Raw genomic sequence first — 27131 nt, 5'->3', positions numbered from 1 at the left:
ATGCACAGCAAAAATAAAGAATTAAAAAAAAAAAAAAGTTACAAATAACCTAATCACATATAAATCCAAAGGCCACTACTCAATACTTATTCTTCTTGACCTCTCTGCCACCTTTGACACTGTTGATCATGTCCTTCTTCTCCAAACTCTTCAATCCCTTGTTCTCTGTGACACTGTTCTCTCGTGGTTCTCCTCCTATCTCTCCCAACGTTCGTTCAGTGTCTCCTTTTACAATGACACTTCTTCCTCTGTATTGTCTCGGTTGCAGTACTCCAAGGATCTGTTCTTGGTCCTCTTCTGTTCTCTCTCTTTAAACTGCCTCTCTTGGCAAACTAATTAACTCCTTTGGATTCTGCAATCATCTGAATGCCGAGGATACCCATATATATCTCTCTCCCCAAGGTCCTACAACGTGTCCCTGCTTGCCTTTCTTCAATCTGTGATTGGATGTCCTCCTGCTTTCTGAAACTCAATCTTTCTAAAACGGAGCTTCTTATTTTTCCCCCTCATAATGCTGATCATCCTACATCGCTTTCCCTGCAAGTTGATGGTACTTGCATCAGTCCATCCTTCCAAGCTCATTCTCTTGGTGTTATATTTGATTCTGGTTAATGACTGCAATATTTCAATAGATTATAAATATATAATAAAATAAATTAAAAATTAAACATATATAATAAAAACAAAGTATTCTACATTTAAATACATTAATGCATTTAAGTCCAAAGTAATCCTGGTGTATGTAGTTTTAAATACCAGGGACATTTAGCACGTTGGATGTATGGAAAATGCAGCATGCTCAAGTAATTGCAGGTGAAGTGAGCATGCACTGTTGTGTCCTGGGAGAGTTGCAATGGCCATAACTTGGAAAATTTGTCCTTTTCTTAAAGTATACTAAAGCATGGAAACGAGCCGCATGACGGTGAATATCATCCACATTTTTTTAAGTTTTCATCAAGTAACATTATAAATGACCATAGGCATTGCAGTGGAGGAGGGGGTCCTTTGGGTGATGACGATCAAATCATGGCTGGGACAGAGTGACCATATTGTCCCCTAGGACTTGAGTCCTGTCATTACCATAGCCAAGTCCTGAAGCTAGAATAGTGGCAGGGGCAACTCAAGGTCAGCATCATGAGTCAGAAGACAAATACAGAGCCACAGGTACATGGTAAATCAGGAACTATAATAGAAGCTCTAACTTGACAAAGGAAGCAGGGCACACTGGAGAGGGTACTCACAGATGTGCAGTTCAGGATTCCCAACAATGAGAAAGAACAGACATTGCTGGCATCAGAAATTTTAGGGCACCTTAAAACATGACCCCCTGGGGCTTGTAGTAGATGTAATGTGTGTGTGTGTGTGTGTGTGTGTGTGTATGTGTGTAGTTGATATAGTGTGTGTAGTGGATGCAGTGTCTGTGTAGGGAATGCAGTGGCTGTGTTTGTGTAAAGAATGCTGTGTTTGTGTAGTGAATATTTAGTGGATGCAGTGTGTGTAGTTGATGCAGTGTCTCTGTTTGTTTAGTGGATGCAGAATGTGTGTTCATTTGTGGGAGACAGTGGGGCAGAGAGCAGTTTCTAAAAATGTGTAATAAAATTTACTCACCTACCTCTTACCTATGGTCAGGAATGGGGGTATTAGATTTCCTGGTGGTCTGATGACACAGTATGTATGGTGAAGACAGGGCCCGGCAGACTCCATTTTCCGCCTCAAGGCAGAAAGCAGGTCCTCATTATATATATGCACATTATGGGTATTGTGCCCGCGTATGCCTGACCCCCCCTTGCAGTCTGGGCCCCATACAGCTGTACTGGCTGTACCCCCAATGGCTTCCCTGAATACAGAATACTCTGCAATCCCAGCCAAATGCATGGATTGTAACCAAAGAATATGCTTCACTTACTTTTACTGAGGACATTCAAGCTGGAAGTGTTTTGTGATTTACAAGTACTTCTTCAACAACAGTGCTCTCAAGGGTCCATTGCACAAGAGCAAACAGACTGGAAGGCTTGTAAAGACATAGAAAAGGTTTAACTTGGATACAAGGTGGGACGCACCAAGATGATCAAACAATGAGTCTCCCAGAACCTCTTCTTAATTTTAAAGACTCTAGTGGCTCAGGATTAACACCTATGGCCAGAATGCAAAAGTCCCTTCATTCAGAGAATGGATGATCTCACCTGTTACATTTTCACAAATAAATAAATGTTGCAGAGTCAAAGGCAGAACATGGCTAAACTGCATGTGGGACACCAAAAGTATAGAGCTGATTTATAAAAACAAAAAACTTTCCAAATATTCACTGGTTTCCTGCAGATCAGAAGAATCATGGAACTCTGGTTTATGTAGGTTATGCACATTTAACTGTCATTTAATGTACGCCGTGTGTCAGATTGTTTTTTTCTGTACACCATAGGTGACTAAACGTTGAATTGCACATGTGGAATACATTGCCCCTTATACTCAGCCTTTTAAAAGTCTGCAGGTTATGAAATACATTTCCCAAATTGCCAAACTATTCTCATCCTGGAGTTTAAAAGGATAACTATATTAGAAGGGACCAAACAATAACATATTTACCAGAACCGCAGGGGAGAATTTAAACTGCTGCAGTACCCATTTGAGAATTGGCGGAGTGCTGATTATTATGCAAACTGATTATAACTGTAGCCTAAACCCCTTTCAAAAACAGGACTATTCCTTATGCATGTTTGAATTGTTTTGTACTGGGCTGCAAAGCACAATAGCTGCAATCACAGCAGGAGCTGTCATAAATCTCTCAGTACACATTGTTACTGTGCAGCTTTGGGAAACATGCAGGAAATTGAATAGAAATGTTTTATTGTTGAATGAATAGCACAGGCTGGATGGTAATGATGTCAGAGTGTGTATTATATCCTCTGTTCCTAGCAATACGTTAATATACATCAGGGCTGAGTGGAATAGTTAAACTTTTATGTAAAGAATACTTGCTCCCCATACACGGTCATGTTTCCAGCTTGGCAGAGCAGACAGCGGTCTAGAGCATTATATATTGCGTTAGCAAAAGTAGTTTTCCAGTATTGCATTAGATAGTTGTCCAACATAAAAGTAGTGTAATGATCACAAGTCAATACAGTAGGCTATATACATATGGGTATGGCAGTAATTATGGTGGGATCAGCGTTTAGTTAATACTGCCTTGGTGATGGGAGAGAAATACATTTTTGACTTTGTCTCAGTATGTATTTTTTTATTTATTCAAGCAGGGAGTACACCTTACAACGCTGCACCTGTGAGCTCAAGCATGGGAACTCAGCTAACAACCCTATGATTATGGGTTCAAGAAAGGAAGACACCTACAAGACTGTGCCAATAGGTTAATAAGGGGCAATCCAGACTTAAGTCACACATTTTCACACTATTAGGGCAAAAAGAAACATGCAACACCTAACTGAATGTGGTGCAAAAAAATAAGAACCCTTAAAGGAACACTATAGGATCAGGAACACAAATATGTATTCCTAACCCATTAGTGTTAAAAATATTATCAAGCCCACCTTGCACCCACTCCCCCACCCTTGCCCAACTAAATACAGTAAAATCTTTATTCCAGTATGCTGGTGCTGGTTCCACCCCTAATCTGCCTCCTTGGCTGACATCATCAGAAGTGATGATCTCAGCCAATCACAATGCTTTTCCATAGGAATGTCAATTCAGATGATCTCAGCCAAGGAGGAGGGGGCTGAGTCAAATGCTGCACTGGCCAATTAGCATCTCCTCATAGAGATGCATTAAATCACTTTCTTCTTCCACATATGCCTACAAATGTGGGTTTGAACCAGGGAGTACACTTTATATTTCTCTGCATTTGTGCGTGGACAGAGGATATGTGCAAGACTAACACTTTGAATCCTGTGCTTGGGTTTTTAAGCATTAGGTATACCTTACATCAATTGCAGAGAGGTTCTCACAAATAAATCTCACCTGTTTGTGGATTTTAAATTACTGCATCCAATTTATTTGTCGTTCAAATGTAGCAGCATTAGAAAAGTAATGAGAATTAGAGGAATTAAGGAAATCCTTTTTACATGTTCATTCCGATAAGCTTTACTGCATTATGAATGGAATCATCTCTTGATAGGCTGGAGGATTGAAATATTCTTAAATCACATAATATTAAGAGAGGACTTCAGACACAGAAAATAAGATAAGAGGGGATTGAATAATGGAGATAAGTGTCATTCTGTTACCAGCAGTATGACATTAGTAGATAGTCAAAAATTAAGCTTCAATTGCAGCAGGTGCCAGTAATTTCTTTGAGTAATAAAGATATGATAAGAGAACAAAGTACTAGGACAGTGATGGCGAACCTTTTTGAGCCCGAGTGCCCAGACCGTAATACATGCCAATTTTTTCCCCCTCAAAGTGCCAAAACGGCAATTAAACCTGAATACTGAGGTTTAAGTTTAGAAAAAAACAACTCATACAGTTGTCCGAACTAATTGACATCTCTGTGTGTATATTAAGCAGTTTGTCTGTATGTGTATTAAGCAGTCTGTCTGTATGTGTATTTAGCAGTCTGTCTGTATTTAGCAGACTGCTGAATACACACATAGACTGCTGAGCACACAGTCTGCTGAATACACACACAGACTGCTAAATACACACACACACATACTGCTGAGCACACACACACACACACAGACTGCTGAGTGTACACACAGACTGCTGAGTGTACACACACGGACAGACTGCTGAGTGTACACACACGGACAGACTGCTGAGTGTACACACACGGACAGACTGCTGAGTGTACACACACTACATTGAGGGATACAGTGTATGTGTTTGTGTGTGGGGTGATGTGTTTGTGTGTAGGGTGATGTGTATGTGGGTGGGTGGTGTGTGTGTGGGTGGGGTGATGTGTGTGTGTGTGTGTTTGTGTGGGGTGATATGTGTAGGGCAGGGGTGCTGTGTGTATGTCGTCCACCCCTCCCCCCAACTGTTTTCTTTCCCCCAACCCTCCCTCGGTTTTCTTTCCCCCATCCCACACACATTTTTCTCCCCTCATCCCTCCCTCAGTTTTCTCCCCCCATCCCTCCCTCAGTTTCCCCCCATCTCTCCCTCAGTTTTCTCCCCCCCATGTCTCCCTCAGTTTTCTTCCTCCTCCCATCTCTCCCTCAGTTCCCCCCCATCTCTCCCTCAGTTTTCTACCCCTCATGTCTCCCTCAGTTTTCTTCCTCCTCCCATCTCTCCCTCAGTTTTCTCCCCCCCATGTCTCCCTCAGTTTTCTTCCTCCTCCCATCTCTCCCTCAGTTCCTCCCATCTCTTCCCCAGTTTTCTTCCTCCTCCCATCTCTCCCTCAGTTCCCCCCCATCTCTCCCTCAGTTTTCTCCCCCTCATGTCTCCCTCAGTTTTCTTCATCCTCCCATCTCTCCCTCAGTTTTCTCCCCCCCATGTCTCCCTCAGTTTTCTTCCTCCTCCCATCTCTCCCTCAGATTTCACCCCCCCATGTCTCCCTCAGTTTTCTTCCTCCTCCCATCTCTCCCTCAGTTTTCTTCCCCCTTCAATTTCCTTCCTCCTCCCATCCCTCCCTTAGTTTTCATCCCCCCCCCCCCACTTGTCCTTGATCTCCTATCTTGTAGCGTGGCCGAGCGCACTGCGGAGCTCAGTTTCCTGTACCCAGCCGGACAGGAAGTGCTCTCTCTGTGAGCACTCCGTTTCCGTCCGCCCGGGTACAGGAAACATAAGTTCCTGTACCGCGGCGTGCTCGGCCACGCTAGACAGAGTGCCTGGTAGGAGGGAGCGCTATGCGCTCACCTCCTGCCGGTCACTCCGGTTTTGTGCCAGCCGCGGCCGGTGCACCCTAAGGCGGCCACTTGCGCCCTCCCTCCCTCCGGCGACCTGACCCGACGCGTGCCATAGGTTCGCCATCACTGTACTAGGATATCTAAATGGACTATTGACCCAGGTTTCTCTATAAAATACAATATTTTGCTTTTAAGTAATATTTGACATTATAAACACCAACAATCACAACAATATGCAATGTAATGTTTGGACTCTTTTATTTTTATACAGATCTATTTCAGATACCTTCAGGAAGATGTAGGTTCAGCCAATACCCTATTTCCTCCAGAATTCAAGTAAATGCTTCTCAGATAGAGACCACCATCTGTGATCTGATGCTTCCTGTGTCACAGGAGACAGATTTATAGTTCAGAACCCCCAGACAGCAAACTGCATTTGTACTAAAGAAAAAGCCAGCCACGGCAAGGACAAACACTTTATTCATGTTGCAAAACATTCAGTCTTTGAATTTTAGAGGGAGAAGGGACCTATTGAAAATCATTCTTAGTCTAACAATGTCATTGCCTTCCTTCGTCATCATCCTGTGTGATGATGCCTAATGTGAATGCCTTTGAAATTCTATAGTCTGAATGAGATGTCTTTAGTGTCTTTCTGTCTGAATGTTGTAGGCAAAAGGATGATGTTTTACATTACCAGACAAAAGGGCAGCTTCTGTGCACCAAAACCAATACATTAAGATGTAGTGGTTTTGGTGCTTAGTGTCCCATCAATTTATGAAAGCAAAAATGAGCACACTTTGTGACTTTTCGCGTGTTGATGTAACTACCAAGAAGTAAGTAATTAAGATTTGAAGAGTCAACAATGATATAAAACTTTATATATTTTCATAAATTTAAAGACTGAATGCAAGCTAATTCCTGGAAATGACTGGCTGACATGATCTTTCCATTGATAGGTGTAAAACATGCCCATAAATAAAAGTTTCTCTAATGTTTCTTTAAGTCTGACAAAAGAATTCACAGTGTTAGGAATATAAACCTGCAATAGTGTCCCTGTCCCTAATGGTGCTAGGTGTTCCCCCACCAGTTGGGCATAATAAGTGTTAACAAAAAAAAAACACTTTTTACTCACCTTTTTCCAGTGGCGAGGCTTTCTCAGTGCTGCTCAACTCTCCTCCTACTGCAATGTCTCAGAGGAGGAATGGCCTCCACCACCGATGGTCCAATCCAGTGCTCCTCATGTAGGACTTGTGGACCTAATGTGCATGTGTGTCAAGCATCCCCATAGGAAAGCATTGACTAATAATTTCCTATGTGGGATTCTGCAGTGAAAGGTTTCAGTGCAAATGCCCTCACAGTGGAGCTGATTGCATTGAACATAGCTGACATTAGACGTCCTCATGCACAGCGTGAACACTTCCAACGTCATATAGCAGAGGTTTATTCTACTAAGAACCTGCAAGCACCAACTAATGGCTGTCTGAGAGACAGCCATTAGAGGTGGGATTAGCGCAGAAACTACAATATTACGGTTTCTCCAAAGCTGCAGTATCTTTCTTCACAGGACTAACATGATGGGGTAAGAAAACCAGACCATTTACTTTGACATAAAAAAGAAGTGGTCTGGGTGTCTATAGTGTCCCTTTAAATTCTGATTTATGATTAGTCTTTTATAGGGGTAGGCAACCTTGACCACATGACCACATCTCTCATAATGCAAAGCATCAGGGGAGATGTAGTCTACAACATATGGCGTGCCAAACGTTGCATAATCCTGGCCTAGTATTTATGATCTATTTCAGTGTTTGTATTGGTTCCCAAAACGGTCCTCATGTACCCCCTAACAGTCAAGGATGTAGGGATTACCCAGTTGTGTCTAAGGAGGTTTTAGGAAAAAGAAAAGAACACCTTGGACACAACAGGGTAATCCCTAATTCCTGGACTGGTATGGGGTACTTGATGACTTGGTTGGGAAACCCTGATCTCTTGTAGTAAGATTTTAAAAGCACTGAAGCCAACTTTAACCCTACACCGAAATGTTGAAGAATAGATTTTGTTAAGTTTCAAATTGTTGGAAAGAATCACAAAACTAGGGCAGTGGCGTCGCTAGGGGGGCGCCAGAGGTGGCCATGGCCCCCTACATCATGCTGTGCCCCCAAATGCCAGCAATCTGCTGGCCATGTGTATAAATTCTATTCCCTCGGGCTGTAACAGTCTGTGACAGCCCGAGGGAATGCAGGGCAGAGCAGCTGGAACAGTGCTGGGTGTTTTCAGCACCCAGCAGCTTCCCCGACACAGGCCCCGCCCCAAAACGAAGCCCCACCTACCGCACATAAGCCCCGCCCCCGCCGTTATGCAGCAGCCCATGCTGCTGCTGGAAAGGATGGACGATGGCTGCCTGAGCACCAGCAACAGGCCCCAGTGACAGGTAGGCTTAATGTGCTTGTGTGTGTGTGTATGCTAGTGAGGAAGCTTGTGTGTGTGTCTGTGTCGGTCTGTCTGCTAGTGAGGAAGCTTGTGTGTGTGTATGGATTCAGCAGTCTGTATGTGTGTGTGTATGGACTCAGCAGTGTGTGTGTATGGATTCAGCAGTCTGTATGTGTGTATGGGCTCAGCAGTCTGTGTGTGTGTGTGTGTATGGACTCAGCAGTGTGTGTGTATGGACTCATCAGTCTGTATGTGTGTATGGACTCAGCAGTGTGTGTGCATGGACTCAGCAGTCTGTGTGTGTGTGTGTGTTTGTGTGTGTATGGACTCAGCAGTCTCTGTGTGTGTGTGTGTATGGACTCAGCAGTCTGCGTGTGTGTGTGTGTGTGTGTGTATGGACTCAGCAGTGTGTGTGTATGAAAAATAAAAAATGCACAAGACAAAAAAAAATGTATATACACAAGTACACCTAACCAACTCAATGGTAGGAATATGCAGAGGTACTTAACTGCGTATAAGATGGATACAGCTTCCCAAGAGGTTTCCCCCAAACGAACCTCAAATACAGATATGTGTATGGACAAAAATGGGATACAGCTGAATAACTAGAAAAAAAAGAATACATAGCACATAGTACATTAACAATAATTGGATTTAACCCACAAAGATTGCACTCACGAGATAGTGTAGGGTAATGCGCCTTTAAGCCCACAATGGGCTGAAATGGTATTTGCCTTCCACGGGTAGGTTGCTCTGTCTTTCACAGGAATGGAGGAATGCCAATTGAAATGTAAAAAAATTCCTTTATTCAAAAGGCAGTAAATAGCCTTGAAGAATCAATCGATAAATTTTAAAAATAACTGCAATCTAACGCGTTTCGTCCATACAACTTGGACTTCATCAGAGAAAATTCTGCAGTTTAAACAATCACATAAAATACAAAGCATGCATAATCCCACCCCCAACAGAGTCCCTTAAATACAACCAGTCCGTGTGTTGATTGGAGAATTCTCTCCTGGAACCACTTCTCCCATCAGGGTATATTGCCTCCAGATGGCTCTCATTCTGTAAATTCGTGGCAAAAAACTTAGCCGTTGTCCGTCCGTCTGTGTCATCTTGGTTTGCGCCAGTTTCATGGTATAATGGTATTATCCTTCGTGTTTTCTAAAGATGTTCTTTGATCCAAGGGGGGATTTCCGCCATATAGTTTTTTCTTTAGATTGATATATTATTTTTATTTATATTACCATTATTTATTATTTTTATCATTTATTATTATTTTTATTTTATTTTTATTTTTCTCTTTTTTTATTTTATTTTATTTTTATTTTTATATTTATTTTTATTTTTAGTTCATTTTATTTTATTTTATTTTATTTTATATTTATTATATATTTTCTTTTTAAATTAAATATTCTTTTTTCATTTTCATTTTTATATTTATATTTATTTATATTTTATTTTTTATTTTTTTATTTATTTTATTTTTCATCTATTTATTTCTTTAATTTTATATTTATTTTTATATTTATTTTTATTTTTATTTTATATTCACTTTTTTATATATATTGCATTTATATAAATTTTTTATATGTATTTTCATTTTTATTTTATTTTATTTTTTGCATTTTTTTCCCAATTATATATTTTTCGTAGTTCATGTATATATTTATACTATAGTGGTTAGCAATTGGCAGAAGATGAAAGTCCTACAGTTCTATTGGATGATGATATATTTCTTTGGTGTTTATAAGTCCTTACTTTTAATGTGGAAGTTTGATGACTGATTACTGTTATTACTTTGAGATTATTTTCAGTTATTCAGCCACTTGAGTGGCTGTTTCATGCTTGGAACGCACATGCCGTATTTGGAATGCAACGTTAGCGTCATGACGTACGTTGCCGTCCGCAACCGGAAATATGCGCATGGAACGCAACCGGAAACGGACATTTGGAATGCAAACCAAGATGACACAGACGGACGGACAACGGCTAAGTTTTTTGCCGCGAATTTACAGAATGAGAGCCATCTGGAGGCAATATACCCTGATGGGAGAAGTGGTTCCAGGAGAGAATTCTCCAATCAACACACGGACTGGTTGTATTTAAGGGACTCTGTTGGGTGTGGGATTATGCATGCTTTGTATTTTATGTGATTGTTTAAACTGCAGAATTTTCTCTGATGAAGTCCAAGTTGTATGGACGAAACGCGTTAGATTGCAGTTATTTTTAAATTTTATCGATTGATTCTTCAAGGCTATTTACTGCCTTTTGAATAAAGGAATTTTTTTACATTTCAATTGGCATTCCTCCATTACTGTGAAAGACAGAGCAACCTACCCGTGGAAGGCAAATACCATTTCAGCCCATTGTGGGCTTAAAGGCGCATTACCCTACACTATCTCGTGAGTGCAATCTTTGTGGGTTAAATCCAATTATTGTTAATGTACTTCACTATGTGCTATGTATTCTTTTTTTTCTAGTTATTCAGCAGTGTGTGTGTATGGACTCAGCAGTCTGTGTGTGTGTGTGTGTGTGTGGACTCAGCAGTGTGTGTGTATGGATTCAGCAGTCTGTGTGTGTGTGTGTATGGACCTAGCAGTCTGTGTGTGTGTGTGTGTGTGTGTGTATGGACTCAGCAGTGTCTGTGTATGGACTCAGCAGTCTGTGTGTGTGTGTATGGACTCAGCAGTCTGTGTGTGTGTGTGTGTGTGTGTGTGTGTATGGACTCAGCAGTGTGTGTGTATGGACTCAGCAGTCTGTATGTGTGTATGGACTCAGCAGTCTGTGTGTGTGTGTGTGTGTGTGTGTGTATGGACTCAGCAGTCTGTATGTGTATATGGACTCAGCAGTCTGTGTGTGTGTGTGTGTGTGTGTGTGTATGGTCAGCAGTCTGTGTCTCTGTGTGTGTAAGGACTCGGCAGTCTGTGTGTGTGTGTATGGACTGTATCAAGGGAAATGTGTTTGTTTTTTAATAATCCTTGGTGGAAAATAATGAATTCTCCACCAGGGATTATAAAAAAATAAAAAATAAAAAACACACAACACATTGTGTCGATGGCGGGGCTTAACATGTGGCAGTGGCTGGGTCAAACTGCGGTGAGGACGGGGTTAAATGTGCCCCCTTACTTTTGTCCCTGGCCCACCATGTGCCCCCCCTAAAAATGAATCCTAGACTAGAGATGCCACTGAACTAGGGGTGTCATTCCAATCCAAGGGTAGCCATTTTGTTATGCTGTATCCAAATGCTTTAAATAAATATTTCAAATAGTTTTTTGGTAGTGTCTGGCTTCTAGCTGATGTCTTGCTTGTAATCAAACTTGAGTTGCAGTAGTACCTTTCCCGAGGTTTCATTTTATAGTCTTATGTGGTTCCTTGGTAAATAAAGGTTGCTCCCACACATACTTTCAAGGAGGATTTGGATAAAACAGGGCTTTGAGCATCATAGGCGTGCACACGGGTTGTGCCTAAGCACACCCTAATCCCGCGGCACGCGCTTGGATCGAGGCCGGCAGGGAAGATCAAAAACTCTCCCCTGCCGGCTTAAGCATAGCAGATTGGCCCCGAGAGAGGTTCTGAACTTAGAGCTCCGTTCTGTTTGGTTACGGAGCAAAGGGCCTCCAGGCTGCACGCAGGGCAGCCGTCTTGCGATCTATGATATTTTCAGAGCGTTGCCATGGTAACCCGCGGCAACGCTCTGAAACTCCAGCTCTCACGAGATAAAGGCATGGTCTGTACCATGCTCTGCCTTTAACTGCCTGGGCTGACTTTTTGTCCCAGTCCAGCCCTGCTCACCGGCCCACAGGCAGGAGAGGACCTGGGGAGCTTTAGCCAGCAGTTCCGCCGGGTTCCTCTTGTGAGGACAGAGCGTTGCCGCAGCAATGCTCAGATCTCGCGAGAGTGAACTCTAGCCCTGCAGGCTAGAGTTCACTCACACTAGGACCACCAGGGATCAGGGATGGCAGCACACACACACTAACAGCACCTTCACACACACACAGCAGTGTATGTATGTATATGTGTGTGTGTATATAAATATATATACATATAATAGAAACCAAGAGGGCTGCACTCACCTGAACCTGCTTACATTATAGGGTGCTGCTGGGGCCAAAATATACAAAATACAGAATCCAGCGCACTCGCTTATTCACTAAACAATGATTTAAAATCTTAAAGATTGTAATCGTTTTATTTAAAAACACCTCACCTAGGCAAAAAATAATGGGGGTTTAGTTACATTATATGATCATATATTGCATAAGCCTGCCACAACGTCAATATATGATCATATAATGTAACTAAACCCCCATCATTTTTTGCCTAGGTGAGGTGTTTTTAAATAAAACTATTACAATCTCTAAGATTTGAAATCATTGTTTAGTGAATAAGCGAGTGCGCTGGATTCTGTACTTCATATATACAAATATACGCGGCGTGTGTGTTTGTGCTTTAGGGTGCACACCCTAATGCAATAGGCTGCGCACGCCTATGTTGAGCATACATTTTCTGCTATAACATGTGACTTGGCAGGTCCTTTGCAGAGGAAAGGGTAATTGGACATTTGAGCATCCTTTCAACTTGAACTATTGCCGTTGTGAGATTATCTGACTTGCAGTGCTAATTCAAAAGACTAAGCTAAACACACATACAAAAAAATACTTTTTAAGGGCTTATGCAATGTGTATAATTTCTTGTACTTCAACGTGGAGCTGTGGTGTAAACTAAACATCAAGAGATTTCTCAAAACAACTCAAAACCAGGAAACATACCATTAAAGTGAACTCTTCTACTCCTTGTATAGTGATGTAAATATACCGTATTTATTGGCGTATAACACGCACTTTTTCTCCCTGAAAATAGGGGGCAAATGATGTGTGCGTGTTATACGCCGATATACATATTTTTCGCTCCATAACATGCACTTTTTTTCCCCTCAAAAGTGAGGGGAAATGTCTGTGCGTCTTATGGAGCGAATGTGAAGGTTTACTTACCTGTCTTGAAGCGTGGGCCGGTGTTCAGCGTGCACCGCGGTACTGGAACTTCAATTTCAGGTTCCAGTTTCCGGCGGGACTAAAAGGAAGTGCGCGCTTAGTGTGCACACTTCCTTTCAGTCCCGCCGGAAACCGGAACCTGAACTTTAAGTCCCTGTACCGCGGTGCGCGCTGTGAAGCCGGCCCACGCTTCAAGACAGGTAAGTAATTATGGGACAAGGGGAGGGAAAGTGCACTATGGGACAAGGGGAGGGGGAGAACACTATGGGATGAGGGTGGGGGAGAACACTATGGAAAATATACACTATGGGTGGAAAATACTATGGGAGTGGGGGGAGAAAACTATGGAAAGGGGGGGAACAGTATGGGATGAGGGTGGGGGAACACTATGGGAGGGGGGGAGAATACTATGGGAGGGGGGGAAATTTCCTTCTTAAAATGAGGTACGTGTTATACGCCGGGGCGTGTTATACGCCGATAAATACGGTACTTCATTCTTCTAGCTCACGATAAAATAAAGCAAAATGCTAGCAAATCTAAGTAATCAGTGTTTGCGCAACTTTTTTGATGTCAATAAGTTAACACATAGATGGAATGCTCATTTTCACAAGAGTTAATAGTTATTCCAGTAATAGCTAAATGGAACTTGTTCTTTTTATGTTATCTCTTCTTTCATATCTCTGTGATTTCAGGTCACAGAGTGTTGTGATAAGGGGACGAGTCTGAGGATCCAGGGACCTGAGAAGTGTTCACTTCTTCATTTGGCAGCCATGGCAGGACACACGGATATAGTAGTATATCTCTTACAACAAGGTACGGTGCAAGAATGTTATTTTATGTGTAAAGGAATATGAGTTTTATGTGTGAAAATATTAGGGGTTTATTCACTAACTCTAGACTCTAGACTGTAAGCTTGTGTGAGCAGGGTCCTCGCCTACCTATTGTTCCTGTAACATTTTGTAATTGTGTCATTCATTGTTAAATTTTCCCCTTTTATAATTTTGTGAAGCGCTGCGGAATAAGTTGCCGCTATATAAATGCCACTAAAAATAATAAAAATAACCAGTTACTTGCAGTTAATAAGCCAAGCTGTTACTATTAGGGCTATTGACTAAAGTTTGACCAAAATTAAGGCGACTATTTCAAAATTACAGTTTGACTATTTTGCCCTTAAATTTGAAATTCACACTGAATTTATTTTAAATTCTCCTGTATTGCTGAGTTGTAGATTTTTTTCATATAAGCTATTCATGCCTAAAGTTTGCAATTCATTTTCAGTTCACTATAATTCTCAATAAAGTGAAAGAGCCCTTCAGTGTCTATTGCATGGGAATATGACTATGTCTATGCAGGTCTATCACTGCATCTCTGCAGTGTATCACAGTGTCTATGTAGGATCATCACTGCATCTTTGCAGACTATCACAGTGTCTATGGTGGGCCATCACTGTGTCTCTGTAGAAAATCACATTGTCTATGTAGGTCCATCACTGCGTCTCTGCAGACTATCACATTGTCTATGTAGGGCCATCACTATGTATCTGCAGACAATCTCAGTGTCTATGCAGGGCCATCATTGTGCCTCTAAAGACTATCACACTGCCTGTTATGCATGGCCATCACTGCATCTCTGCAGACAATCACAATGTCTCTGTAGGGTCATCTCTGCAACTATCACAGTGTAAATGCAGGGCCATCACTATGTCTCTGAATACTATCAGAGTGTCTTTGTAGGGCCATCACTGCATCTCTGCAGACTATCGCAGTATCTGTCCAGGGCCATCACTATGTCTCTAAGACTATCACAGTGTCTATGGAGGACCAACACTTTGTCTATGCAGACTATAACAGTAGCTTTGTAGGGCCATAACTTCGTCTCAGCAGACAATCACAGTGTCTCTGTAGGGTCATCACTGCATCTCTGCAGTCTATTACAGTGTCTATAAAAGTCCATAACTGTGTCTCTGCAGACTAACAAAGTGACTATGCAGGGCCTTTGTAGTATCTATGCCGGCCTACGTCTTTGCAGATGATCACAGTGTCTAAGCAGGGCCATCACGACATCTCTGAAGCCTATAAAAGTGTTTTTGTAGTGTATATGCAGGCCTATGTCTTTGATCATAGTGTCTATGCAGGTCCATCACTGTGTCTCTGCAGACCATCACAGTATCTTTTATACAGGGCCATCACTGCGTCTCTAAAGACCATCATAGTGTCCATGCAGAATTATCAGTGTCTGTTCAGGAATATATCACTGTGTGATTGTGCTAGAATTATCCATGGCTATCCAGGAATAATATCAGTGTCTGTACAGGATTATTATAGTGTCTTACAGGAATATCACATTTTATAATCGGATCATTAACATACACAAAATTAAGGCTACCTTTTTCAAAAGAAGCAACTACTGCGGGGCATAACCTATTTCAGGCCCCTAAGCTCATCGGGAATGGGAAGTAAGAGAATTATAGAGATCTAGCAAACATGCTTCAGTTTCCCTTAAAGAATGTCCTTTTGAATTGAGAAGAATTGGAAAAATGACAATTAGAACACAGGCTGACCAAGGTCCCCATCAAAACTAAAGAAATTTCTACACTGGACCAGATGACAATGTATTTTACCACTCGGCAGACTTGTTTGGAGATGGCTGGGTTAACGTTATTTCAGCCTGACCATGACCTCAGCTCCCTCTCTCCCAGGCCTACCATCTTTTCATAAACCCCACAAAAGTTCCTCCTTTTCTAACCTGAATTTTCCCTGTCATTTCCTTGAGCCCTCCCTTTGTGCAACCTTACTCCCTGCTGCTTGCCCCCTTCATGTTTCATTCATGGTAAGACTCTGTTTTTGTTTCTATTTCTGCCTTTCCCTTTCCCCCTTCTTTCTCCTTCCAGCACCTGCTGGGCACTGACTGACAGTCCAGTAATGGAAACTCCTCTAAAGACCCTTCCCTTGTTGTGATTGCCATGGATGGGGATTTAGGACGCTTCATTGGTGATGCCAGGGTTACATATTCTGGGATGTGGGTGACAACATTTCATGGGACTGATGCCAAAAGTATTAGCATGTGTCACTTTGCCTGTATGCCTGTAAGGAACAGATTTTCTGTATCGGCCTGTTTAATAAAAGACGGCACTGAGAAAACTTGGTCTGCAGAACTTTTTTTTATTTAAGATAGCAGAGCATACATTGAGCTTTAAAGAACAACAACCAGAAATATTTGCTTAACCATAATAGGTATTTTCAAATGTGTAATTAAACACAAGCTTATTCTCTAAGCTGCCAGTAATATGAAGACCCTGTGTATTTGGAGGCTTACTCACTAAGGCAATGTAATAATTATCGACATGGTTAACGTGTGCAGATGAGCCATTACTGATGTTGACGTGTTTTCACAAATACACCTTTCTAATGTTTTTGACACATTTTTCTTGGTCTTTTTCTTTGCCTTTCCAATTTAAATCACAAAGAAAGGGCTGTGTACTTTAAGTTAAATGGTCAAGCTTAATCAATCAGTCTAGATAAGATTCACTGGCACATTAATGGAGCTGTTTTGCCTTATCACATCCAACAGCCACATAGACTATATAAAACATTGATAACACTTTTCATTAAATTAACGAGTTCCCAAACAATTCTTAAATGTAATAATTTCAAGGTTGAAATCAATGGACTTTAGTCTTTTTTTCAACCTATAATGTAAAAACGATGTAAAATAAACTCCATTACATCCAAAATGTTCACATTGAACAGGCATAAGAAAAACTCATAGCTATCATCGTAATTTTAGAACACAACACACATATAACCTACTATCATTACTACTAATGCTTAACGTTGTATTCTTAAAAATACTTAATGTTGTATTCTCAGCATTTCTCAAGATAATGCAATTAACAACAAAGTAATGCAATGAAATGTTAACTACTGTCATCACAACGTTTTTTGCCGTTTTATATAAGGACATGGTTTATCCAGCCTAGTTCCAGCAATATTGACCTACCTGGAATTCAGCACTGACTAGTCACACCTACTCCCCACTGATTAATCTCTCTGATTCCAACACTCATTACTCATTTTCAACTGATTATCCTTTCGAAACACAGATTACTCACCAAGAGCCCATTTTGATTAAACTCACTGACTCCAAAACGTATTGCTGTCAAGGGCATCAACGCGGAATGCCCACACTGGCTTCACAATGGTTACCCTCTTTGGCATCAACAAGCTTTAACACTTTAATTCTAACACCAATAATCTGCACAGATTAGATCATTGATTACTCTTCCTGATTCCATCATGGTTTAATCAATCTAAAACAGATTTCATGAAAACTATGAGAATGGGCAAATCTCAGTTAGCATTAAAACCCCACTCAGCTATCAGCTTTTAGATGTCTTGTGGCATTTTGAAGGGACCCTATACCATTGCTCTGTCAGAGTGATCATATCTACAAGGGCCGGCCAAAGCCAAGGCAAGTTCCCTGTGCATGAGAGATAGTGAAATCTCATACAACTGTTTTGTATCTCTTCTGGGGTGGAGCGGTTACTCCTCTCTATGTCCTTTCTTAGTCTTCAAAACTAATCTCTAATTCCAGCACAGATTATCCACCTTGACTTTTTCCCTGTTTACACATCCTGACTCCAGCTCTTTTGTCTGTTATGACTCGAACATGGATTAATAATCCATACTCTATCTCTTATTGCCAATATTGGGCCTTGAGTTTAAAAAAAAATATATATACAAATAATTCAATACTGTATGAAACACTTTCCAAATTATTTATCTACAAAAAAATCCCATAGACTTTAATGGTAACTTCTGTAGATAAATCATTTGGAAAGTTTTTCCTAACCGTTTTGAATCATTTGGAAAGCCTTTTAAATCAAGTCCTTTGTTAGAAAACATATTAAGCACGTGAACTTCAAATATGAACACCCACTTTGACTCAAACACTACCTGAAATCTATGTCTGATTACTTACCCTGGCTTTAACTCTATTTGCCCACTCTGCAGAACTTGTTACCCATCCTGGCTCATAATCTCATTACTATCAGGGTAGTGTGATAACCCAACACGCACTATGTAAACCCACAGAAAACCCAAGCACGTATTACAGGACCTTAGAATGGTCGGATTTAACATAGGTCAAAAAGAGTAGTCAGAGGATAGCCAAAAATCAGAATACCAGAGATCAGGAGAATGATACAAGAATAGCCGGGTCAGGATACCAGAAATCAGGAGGTCAAAATACAAGCCGAGTCAGGGAACCAGAAAACAGGAACGTCAAAAGCCAAGCCGGGTCAGTACACAAAAACAGCAGTAAATATGCAAGCAGAATCAAAGAGCACTAAGGGGAACGCAAGGAACCACAATAGGGCAAGGAACAAGGCAAAAGGCTCCCCTTTTATAAGGGAGCGTCTTTTGCTTTAAGGCCACGCCCCCAAAATGTTCTGGGCTGGTATTGATGACGTGGGACCACGTCAATGACGTCATTCACCACAGGAGGAGTCTGCCCTGGATCCTGCACCACGTGGGCGCGATGGAAAAAGGTAAGATCCATCCCTGATCATGCACCTTGACTGCAGTACTGATTCCCCATCCTGACTTACCCTTTCTGACTCCAATGTGTATTCCAACCGTAACACTGGCTAACCACACTGACTTTACTGAAACTTTCCCATGATTCTATGACTATATTGATGTATGCTACATTTTTAGTGCATGAAGAACCTTCTTTATATTCAATAAAATAAAAAGTTAATTGTACCAGCCACTTAACCTTTTATTTTTTTGTTTTGTAGGGCCAGCAGAATTGTTGGAAATTACTGACAAGTCAACGTAAGTAAATACCAAAGTCTCCGGTCTCAAGCGTTATTGTTTGGGTGATGGAAAAAGTGGATGCTATGCATTCATTTGTATTCCTGTGCATGAATGAGAATAAAAAATAGGCTCTTACTGAAGATTGTTTGAATTAGGTGATGTAATCGGCATTTTCCATTGTCTGATTGTGATTGTCGGAAAATTGCCTGAAAAGTGAAAAAGAAAGGCTTAAAAGCCATAAAGGTTTTCTGAAATTTTCTTAGCCATTGGATTATCTACATGTAACATATACTAATTCATGCTGTGCATTAAGCAGTGCAATAAAAAGGAATATAGAAAAGCTCAAGTAAGGCAGTTACTATTTCATAAATAGTCTCCCATGTGACCGTGCAATCTTAAGGAATTCAAGAAAGCATAAGGCATTCTTGAAGAAAAAAAACAAGTAAAATCAGTTTGAGGTTTTATTATAGTCAAGCATGATGGATCAGTTGGTTTGTATTTGCAGGCACTACTAATGCATATTGGCAATGTACAGATTTCTATATGCAGGACTTAATACAATTAGGAAGAAATAGACCATTTTCTAGGGACTGCTGATACAAGCTATTCTCTGTTCCTTTCAACACAGGTTAAATCCGACTCTCATGGAGTAAGTGTTTGGAATGTCGATTTTTCAAACAGCATGACACCTCAAAGAATGTCAGTGTTATTTAGACTGATGCTACCTAGAGTTTGGGAATTTAAAGTTGAGCGTTAAGCTGAGGAGTTTATGAGTTAAAGTTTGTGTTTTGGATAAGGGAAACATTGAGGCAGTTAGAATTAGTAATTGTTATGTGTCAACAGATTTTACCCGGGTACAACCAAGCTGTTTGCAATACATTTATTAGTGCACAAATATGCCAGGCTTAGAATCATGAGAGTTCCAATACAGAGCACAGAAAACACATGTATCCACAAACCCTAAGTCCAATTTAACCCAAATCTACCTAACCTTAATGTCTCCAAACACCTCAGTAGGCTAATCTACGTATCGATCTAGCTTATCTTAGTGGCTTTTGAAGACACCGTGATGTTTTTGTGGCATTTTAATGGTGCTGCTGTCAAACCAATGCAGTCATCACTGTATTGTCTTATTTATTGGGGACATTTTAAACACCACATGATGTTTTAACAGCAACATTTTGAATGCATATGCTCTTAATGGACTGAAAGCAGTCTAATATGTCCATGTTATTCTTACTGTTCCTGCTCCCACACACTGTGCTGTAGGGTCTCATGATATATAATGCTGGGATAAAAGTAATTTTACATCCCAGCACCATTCCTCTAAAAGGGCCTGCGGCACAGCACAACGTAAAGGAGCAAGGACAATGAAACAGACAGGACCGGTGCAAGGATTTTTGCCGCCCTAGGCAAAAAAAAATTTGCCGCCCCCCCCCCATATGTCCTGCCCACCATGTGACATCACAATGGCCTGCCCATATGCTCTGCCATATGGGCCAACGCCAGTCTTCACAAAGTGTCTTTTATCTGAAAAGACAGTGTGTTTACACTAAAAAGCCTACAGGCACAGGCTATAGACACCAGAACCACTACATTATGCTGTAGTGCTTCTGGTGACTATAGTATCCATTTAATGTGAGGTAAATTAGAGATTAGTGCCACTAATAATATATTGGATTGCCTACTTACCACCAGATGAGGACAAGAGGCTGATGATGGGCTCAGTCTGGCTCCACAGGTCTGGTGTAGAAGAGGCTCTCTGGAGACTGTTTTTAACAGTGCTCACAACAATTAACGAACAGGAAGCAGCTCCATTTTTTAGGGCCCCTTACACAGCTCAAAGTCTGGGCCCCCAGGGGGCATACGCCTACAATGCCCACCCATAAATCCACCTACATGGCCCATCCATGAGTTGGGGATTTTTTATGTGTGCAATTTGTGTAAGGGATGTAGTGTGTTTATATGGGATGTAGTGTGTGTTTGCGTGTAAGGAATGCATTGTATGTTTCTGTGTGTGTGTGTGTAAGGGGTGCAAGGTTTGTTTCTGTGTATGTAATTGAATGCAGTGTGTGTCTGTAAGGGGTGCATTAATTATGTAAGAGAACGTAAGGGATGTATTGTGTGTGAGTAGGAATGCATTGTATGTTTCTGTGTGTGTGTGTGTGTGTGTGTGTCACTTAGTGCTCTCCCTTGGCCCCCTGTCCCTCTGCAGTCCCCCCTTGGTGGTCTTCTCACTCCCCTCTCCCCCCCTTAGTGGTCCTCCCTCTCCCAAACCCCTTAGTGGTCCTCCCTCTCCCAAACCCCTTAGTAGACCTTCCCCTACTCCCACCACCCCCTTAGTGGTAATCTCCCCCCCCCTTAGTGGTCCTTACCCTCCTTCCCTCTCCTTAGTAGTCCTCCCTCCTTACCCCCCTTTGGTGGTCCTTCCCCCCCTTAGTGGTCCTCCCTCTCCCAAACACCTAGTGGACCTCTCCTCCTCCTCCCTCAGTGAGCGCTTCCCTTCAGTCCGCCGGCGGCCGGGTACAGGAAACAGAGGTTCCTGTCCCGGGTTCCGCGCCGCCCGGCCACGCTACATGGAGAGACCGGCTGGAGGGAGCGCTCTGCGCTTCCCTCCTGCCGGTCACTAAAACCTGGCCGCCCTCCATGCAGCAGTGCTGCGCCGCCTGGGGCTTGTTAAAGCTCTCAGGCGGCGCAGCATGAGGAGGCGCAGCGGGGACAGGGATCCGGCGCCCCCTGGTAAGTTGCGCCCTAGGCAGCTGCCTAGGTCGCCTTACAGGTGGCGCCGGCCCTGGAAACAGAGTGATGAAATGCTCACTGTTCAAGCTTTCTCCCCTCTATGGGATTAGCCCAGTCACTGCAAGCAAAGGTAGACTACAGACTCTCTTAAAGAAAATACGTTCTACATATACACACTTAATAATAGAAAATGAATATACTCATATGTATGTACTGACTAAAGCATAACATGTACATACTCAGTGAAGGAAAAAGAGGTGCCTTACATGTACATTATCTATTTGAGAAAAGTAGCTGGTTTCGACCCACAAGCTACAGAAGCTGCTAAAACAGTAAGCATGTAACTTCTTTAGTATCATCTCTGGACATCAAGTAGTAGGTGCTGATTAAGCCTTTGAAAGTACAGCTCCATCAATAGGTGATGGTTAACACTTCATAAATAAAATGTTTGTAATTTTTTCCATTGCCACTGACTACCATTTTAAAAAGTCATATGAACAGAAGCCTATAATTTAATATCCATTGTATTGTAGCATCTTTTTCACAGCATTTGTTGATATTGCAGAATTATATGTTTTCTCTTAATTTGTCATTAAATCTGAGTTTAATCTCTTCACAGTGGTAATATTTTTATGTTGTTTTTTTTTTCTTGCTCTTTAGGGGAGAGACAGCACTGCACAAAGCTGCTTTCCACGGCCATGGGCGGATTTGCCAGATTTTAGTGGATGCGGGTTCCTGTGTAATAAAGAAAGATGCCATGGTAATAATACGAAGTTTCAGGATCTCAACAACAGGCAACATTTCTAAATACAGATGTTTTTTAGTTACAGTGATTTGGACCATTAAGTCTTCTAGGCGCAGAGGTTGACCCTGCTTACTGACTTATCAGTGGTTGCTAAGCAGTGGTGGTTTAGCATTACAGCCTATAGGCTGGGTAAGCATTGTAGGAGATTTAGTTCACAAACCTGTATAGTGTCAAGGTAAGCCATAAATGGTCTAGACAAATTCACATGTAAAAACTGTCAAGGACAGACAGACAGCCCATGAGTTTTTGAAACACGGGCGCCGCCGGATGCCTGTCTGCTTCATCATTTAATATGTAATGTGGTTATTTTTTATTGCTTTGCGGCAGCCTGTCAGCCACTATTAGTCTATTCAACATCTAGAGAAAAAGATATCCCCTTGAGGGCATGACATCACATGTCCATCTTCCATCTCTTATACTGGTGCACTTAAACATCGAGTACTAATTCTTGTCCTTTGGTGACATATGATGCAAGATAGATTCATTTTAACCCTAGAAATGCCTCACTGCATGGTGTTAAAATAGTGCATAGGTCAGTTTATTCTTATTATTATTATACTGTAAAATGAGGCTCATAATAGCATTTGATTTAAAAAAAAGATCATGTACAGCTGTTCTGCATTTTTTTTGTCTGCCTCTTCATTTAACTTTCAATTTTCTCCATAATTCCCTAATTTAAAGTCTAATAAGAACATTTGGGCCAAAACCTCACTGAAGGCTAATGAAATAAAACTCCGTCGGTGTCACTTATTTATCAGCACATAAAAATGTGGTTAATGGCATTTACTGTCCTGACAGGAAAAGTTGTGCCGAGCAACATTACCGTCCTGACAGGAAAAGGTGTGCCGAGCAGCATTCATGCACATGGAAACTTGGTAGTTACTTTTGGGGTCAAAGGCCGGTCATGGCCAATCAAATCCACAGGAGGGATATTTAAACCCAATTCTCTTCTTTCTCATTGCCCTGTCTTGGTTTCATGCCTATGGTTATTCGAGAGTGCTTTCCTGATGTTGATTTTCTGGTATTTGACTTTGGCTTTGTTTTGACTTCCCTGATGTCTGGTATCCTTAACTTTTGGCTTTCCCTCATCTGTGTCTGATTCTGTGTCCCTGACTTCGGCAAGTATTTTGATTATTCTTGGAGATGTTAAGTTCGGCCATTCCAAGGTCCGGTTATACGTTATCCTTAGTCCTAGGTGTGACACAGTACTGCGTGCTGGATCAACTTGTAATCCTGACAGTTGGTTTCTAGACTAGATTATCTAGAAACCTTTATTGTCTATCTTTTAAGAAGCAAACATACCCCAGGGTGCCAAGTAACCTGGCAGTTTCCCAATAATATCATGCTTATCTGGAGAAGTAGATGGAAGAAGCAGGGCATATGTACCCCCACCAGCAGCACAGAATTCCCTTCCTGGCTGTTTGTCAGTATGCACTGTACTATGGACAGAGGGCACGGGGTCTGATTCTAGTAGATTGGAGCGTGTATGATGGGTCACAATATGAATATATGATGCCAAGACCAACTAGCCTTCCAAACACAGTGGGACTGACTCTGAGCACCTTGATCATGAAAAGTATGTGACCATGGTGGTTTGTTAATGAGGGTGTTAAATTATTCATGCACTTGGCATTATCCCAGTTTGTTTTGTGTATTCCTAACATTGGCTTACCCTTACCTTGTTTCTTGCTGTATTAATAAGTCCAGCTTTTCTATGGCTCGGTAATACGTCTTAAGTCATCGGATCCACCTTTTGTGGGTTTCCACTCAGGGCCGGTGCAAGGATTTCTGCCACCCTAGACAAAGATCAATTTTGCTGCCCCCTCAAGTTACACACTTACTGACATACACTCACTTACTGACACACACACAGACACTCACTGACCAACATACACTCACTCACTGACACACACAGAGATACTGACAGACACACACACACACACTCGCTGACAGACATACACTCACTGACAGACATACACTCACTGACACTCACACCCAGACAGACACTCACTGACAGACATACACTGAAGGACAGCTTTGGGGTGACCTGAGGTGGCCAAATGTGACAGGGCTCGTCTCGGTGCCCCCATTTTCAGGCGCCTGGAGGATCGGCCCAGCGCTGAGAGGGGGGGGGGCTCTAGAGCCGCTTGCCCAGCGCTGCAACCCAGGACAGGGGGAGCCCACCAGGAAATACCAGGTGGGCGCTCCCAGCAGGCCGGCGCCCAAGGCGAATGCCTAGTTCGCCTAACGGTTCCGCCAGCCCTGTTTCCACTTTCCTGCGTGTTGGGATAAGATCCCTCGTGACAATGGGAGCTTGTTTCTGCCCTTCGTTCACACCTTAATACGTTAATTATGTATTTGTTTTTGTTGTTTTTTTTTTTGTGTGTCTAATTTGCACCTTTATTACATAATGTTTTTTTTACAATTGTTTACCATTTTACTATTCCTTTGTAATCCAAACAGGGGAAGACTCCATTTGACAAAGCCCAGGAAGCAGGAGACTCTGACTTGGCCTCCTTCCTGGAGACTTGTCAAGCCAAGCAACTCCTTTCTAATGAAGACCTTGAGACAGCAGTCTGATATGGGCAGCATGGCGGTGGAACCATTCCAGAAAGAGATGAGAGATCTTTTAACTGTAGGTTCCTGGAGAACACGCCCCAGGAGGAACAAGCTGGATGAAAGGGAGACCCATCCCTCATGCAAAATTACCAGTGGAGGGTGTGTTTCTAAGGGCTAACAAGACTTGCCACGGAACCGCCGCACTCTTGTCAAGTTGATAGAGGCGGAAGTAGGGTGTGGAATGCCAGATCCGGGGCTGAACCCTTGCCACACGTGGAACTCAATCTGTTTTCCAACCAGAAGCATGATCCTGTCCAGTGTCTATTTCTTCACTTTGGTCACAACTCACACAGCCCAGTCAGAAGGAAAGTATCGGCCTGCACAGTGTTATAAACCTCACATCTGTCTTGGTATCTACGGTGCCGAATTATTAAAATGGAAGAGACTGGATTTGTGTCTGATAATATTTGTATGTGTGTGTGTGAGTTTATAAAGTGGGGCAATGTTAAGACAGGATTAGTCAACCACAGCTAAACAACCATCAGTTGCTAAATCTTGGTGTAAGATTTGAGTATAACTGCCAGCCTTATAAAAGGCTACGCAATTCAAAACTGCATGCAATTGTTATACAAATTGAAAGAATTTTTCAGAATACATGAGTAAATATTTACAGGTCTCAATAGAAACTGCACCCTATTTTGTACTTAACAATATTAATTTAATCCATATTTGGATGCCAGCAATATACTGAAACATCAACTGATGTGCTTAGTATATCAATGAAAATCAAAGAAAAACAAAATTGATAGTGCTAAAGCAGAAGTGGCACTTTCCCATTAGCACTATGGTGAGTTTAAGCTTGGTGACAAGGCGATCAGGAACCCTGGAATTGGTCAAACCACCAAAAAATTGTTTGACCCAGAACTAAGGGAACAGCTTTTTAAACCTACTAGCAGCATAACCAATTTAACAAGCTGTACTGGGTATGCTGCTTTGATTTCCCCATTAAAATTTGTATTTAATGTCCATCTCTAGTGTCTAAATGCATGAAAGTCCAATGCTAGTTAGTTAGAAGACAACATTGTTTGAAATGTTTTCAACTTTTCAACGAACTAGGAAAACACACAAATGAAAAATGATATCACTTAATATTATGTTTTTGCAAGTATCCACCCAGTTACTATTTAAACATATGTAGAGACTGACAAAACAGTCTATTCAAACTATTTCACATCCACATTCAACTATTCCACATCAAAGTATTCCACATCCTTATTTTTCTTACTGTAAACCCTTCCTTTGCCTTAGACAAAATCTTCTTCCAATCTAATTGTGTGACCTTGTGTCATAGTCTTGTTTATGAATAGATTATCAGGCAATGGTTTGTATTGGTGCCGAATATATTTGTATTTGAGGCGCCATTTTTCTAAACGAAAAAGATTTTAAATGTACTAACGTTTCTTCATAACTACAATGTTTAATTTATTTTATTAATTTTGTAGCCTGCCTCTGCACTTTTTCTAGTGCCATGGTATCCTTCTTTAGAACAGGTGCCCCCAATTGCACAGCATATTCAAGGTGTGGGTTTACCAGTGATTGATAGAGAGGCTAAATTATATTTTAATCCAGAGAATTAATACATGACAATACCTTATGGGCCTTAGCAACTGCCAACTGACATTGCACATTGTTGTCTAGTTTGTTGTCTATAACAATTCCCAAATCCTTCTTGTGTGTTGTTATCTCTAATTCACTACCATTTAGGGTGTTCGTTCCTTGTGCATACATTTTTTTTTACATTAAAGGGACACTATAGTCACCAAAACAACTTTTAGCTTAATAAAGCAGTTTTAATGTATAGATCATGATCCTGCAGTCTTACGGCTCAATCCTCTGCAATTTAGGAGTTAAATCCCTTTTGTTTCTGTCCATGCAGCCCTAGCCACACCTGCCCTGGCTGCGACTCACACACGATGCATGAAAAACAATTGGT

The 27131-nt window shown here is 41.6% G+C and overlaps 1 protein-coding gene across 7 annotated transcripts in view; it reads left to right on the top strand.

The window, feature by feature from the left end:
- DGKI (diacylglycerol kinase iota) overlaps positions 1–25588 on the top strand; it is a 414076-nt gene extending 388488 nt beyond the window's left edge. For all 7 annotated transcript variants that reach the window (XM_063447583.1, XM_063447582.1, XM_063447581.1 and 4 more), the window contains 4 exons: positions 13909–14029; positions 19017–19053; positions 22435–22534; positions 25043–25588. In XM_063447583.1, coding sequence (XP_063303653.1) covers positions 13909–14029; positions 19017–19053; positions 22435–22534; positions 25043–25159 — 375 coding nt within the window. In that variant the 3' untranslated portion in view covers positions 25160–25588. The remainder of the gene's footprint in view (positions 1–13908; positions 14030–19016; positions 19054–22434; positions 22535–25042) is intronic.
- The last annotated feature ends 1543 nt before the right edge of the window (positions 25589–27131 follow it).

The sequence above is a fragment of the Pelobates fuscus genome, chromosome 3 (genome assembly GCF_036172605.1).
Source record: "Pelobates fuscus isolate aPelFus1 chromosome 3, aPelFus1.pri, whole genome shotgun sequence".
Taxonomy (NCBI): Eukaryota; Metazoa; Chordata; class Amphibia; order Anura; family Pelobatidae; genus Pelobates; species Pelobates fuscus.
The sequence above is the reverse complement of the archived record's forward strand: the minus strand, read 5'-3'. Positions and strand labels throughout refer to the sequence as shown.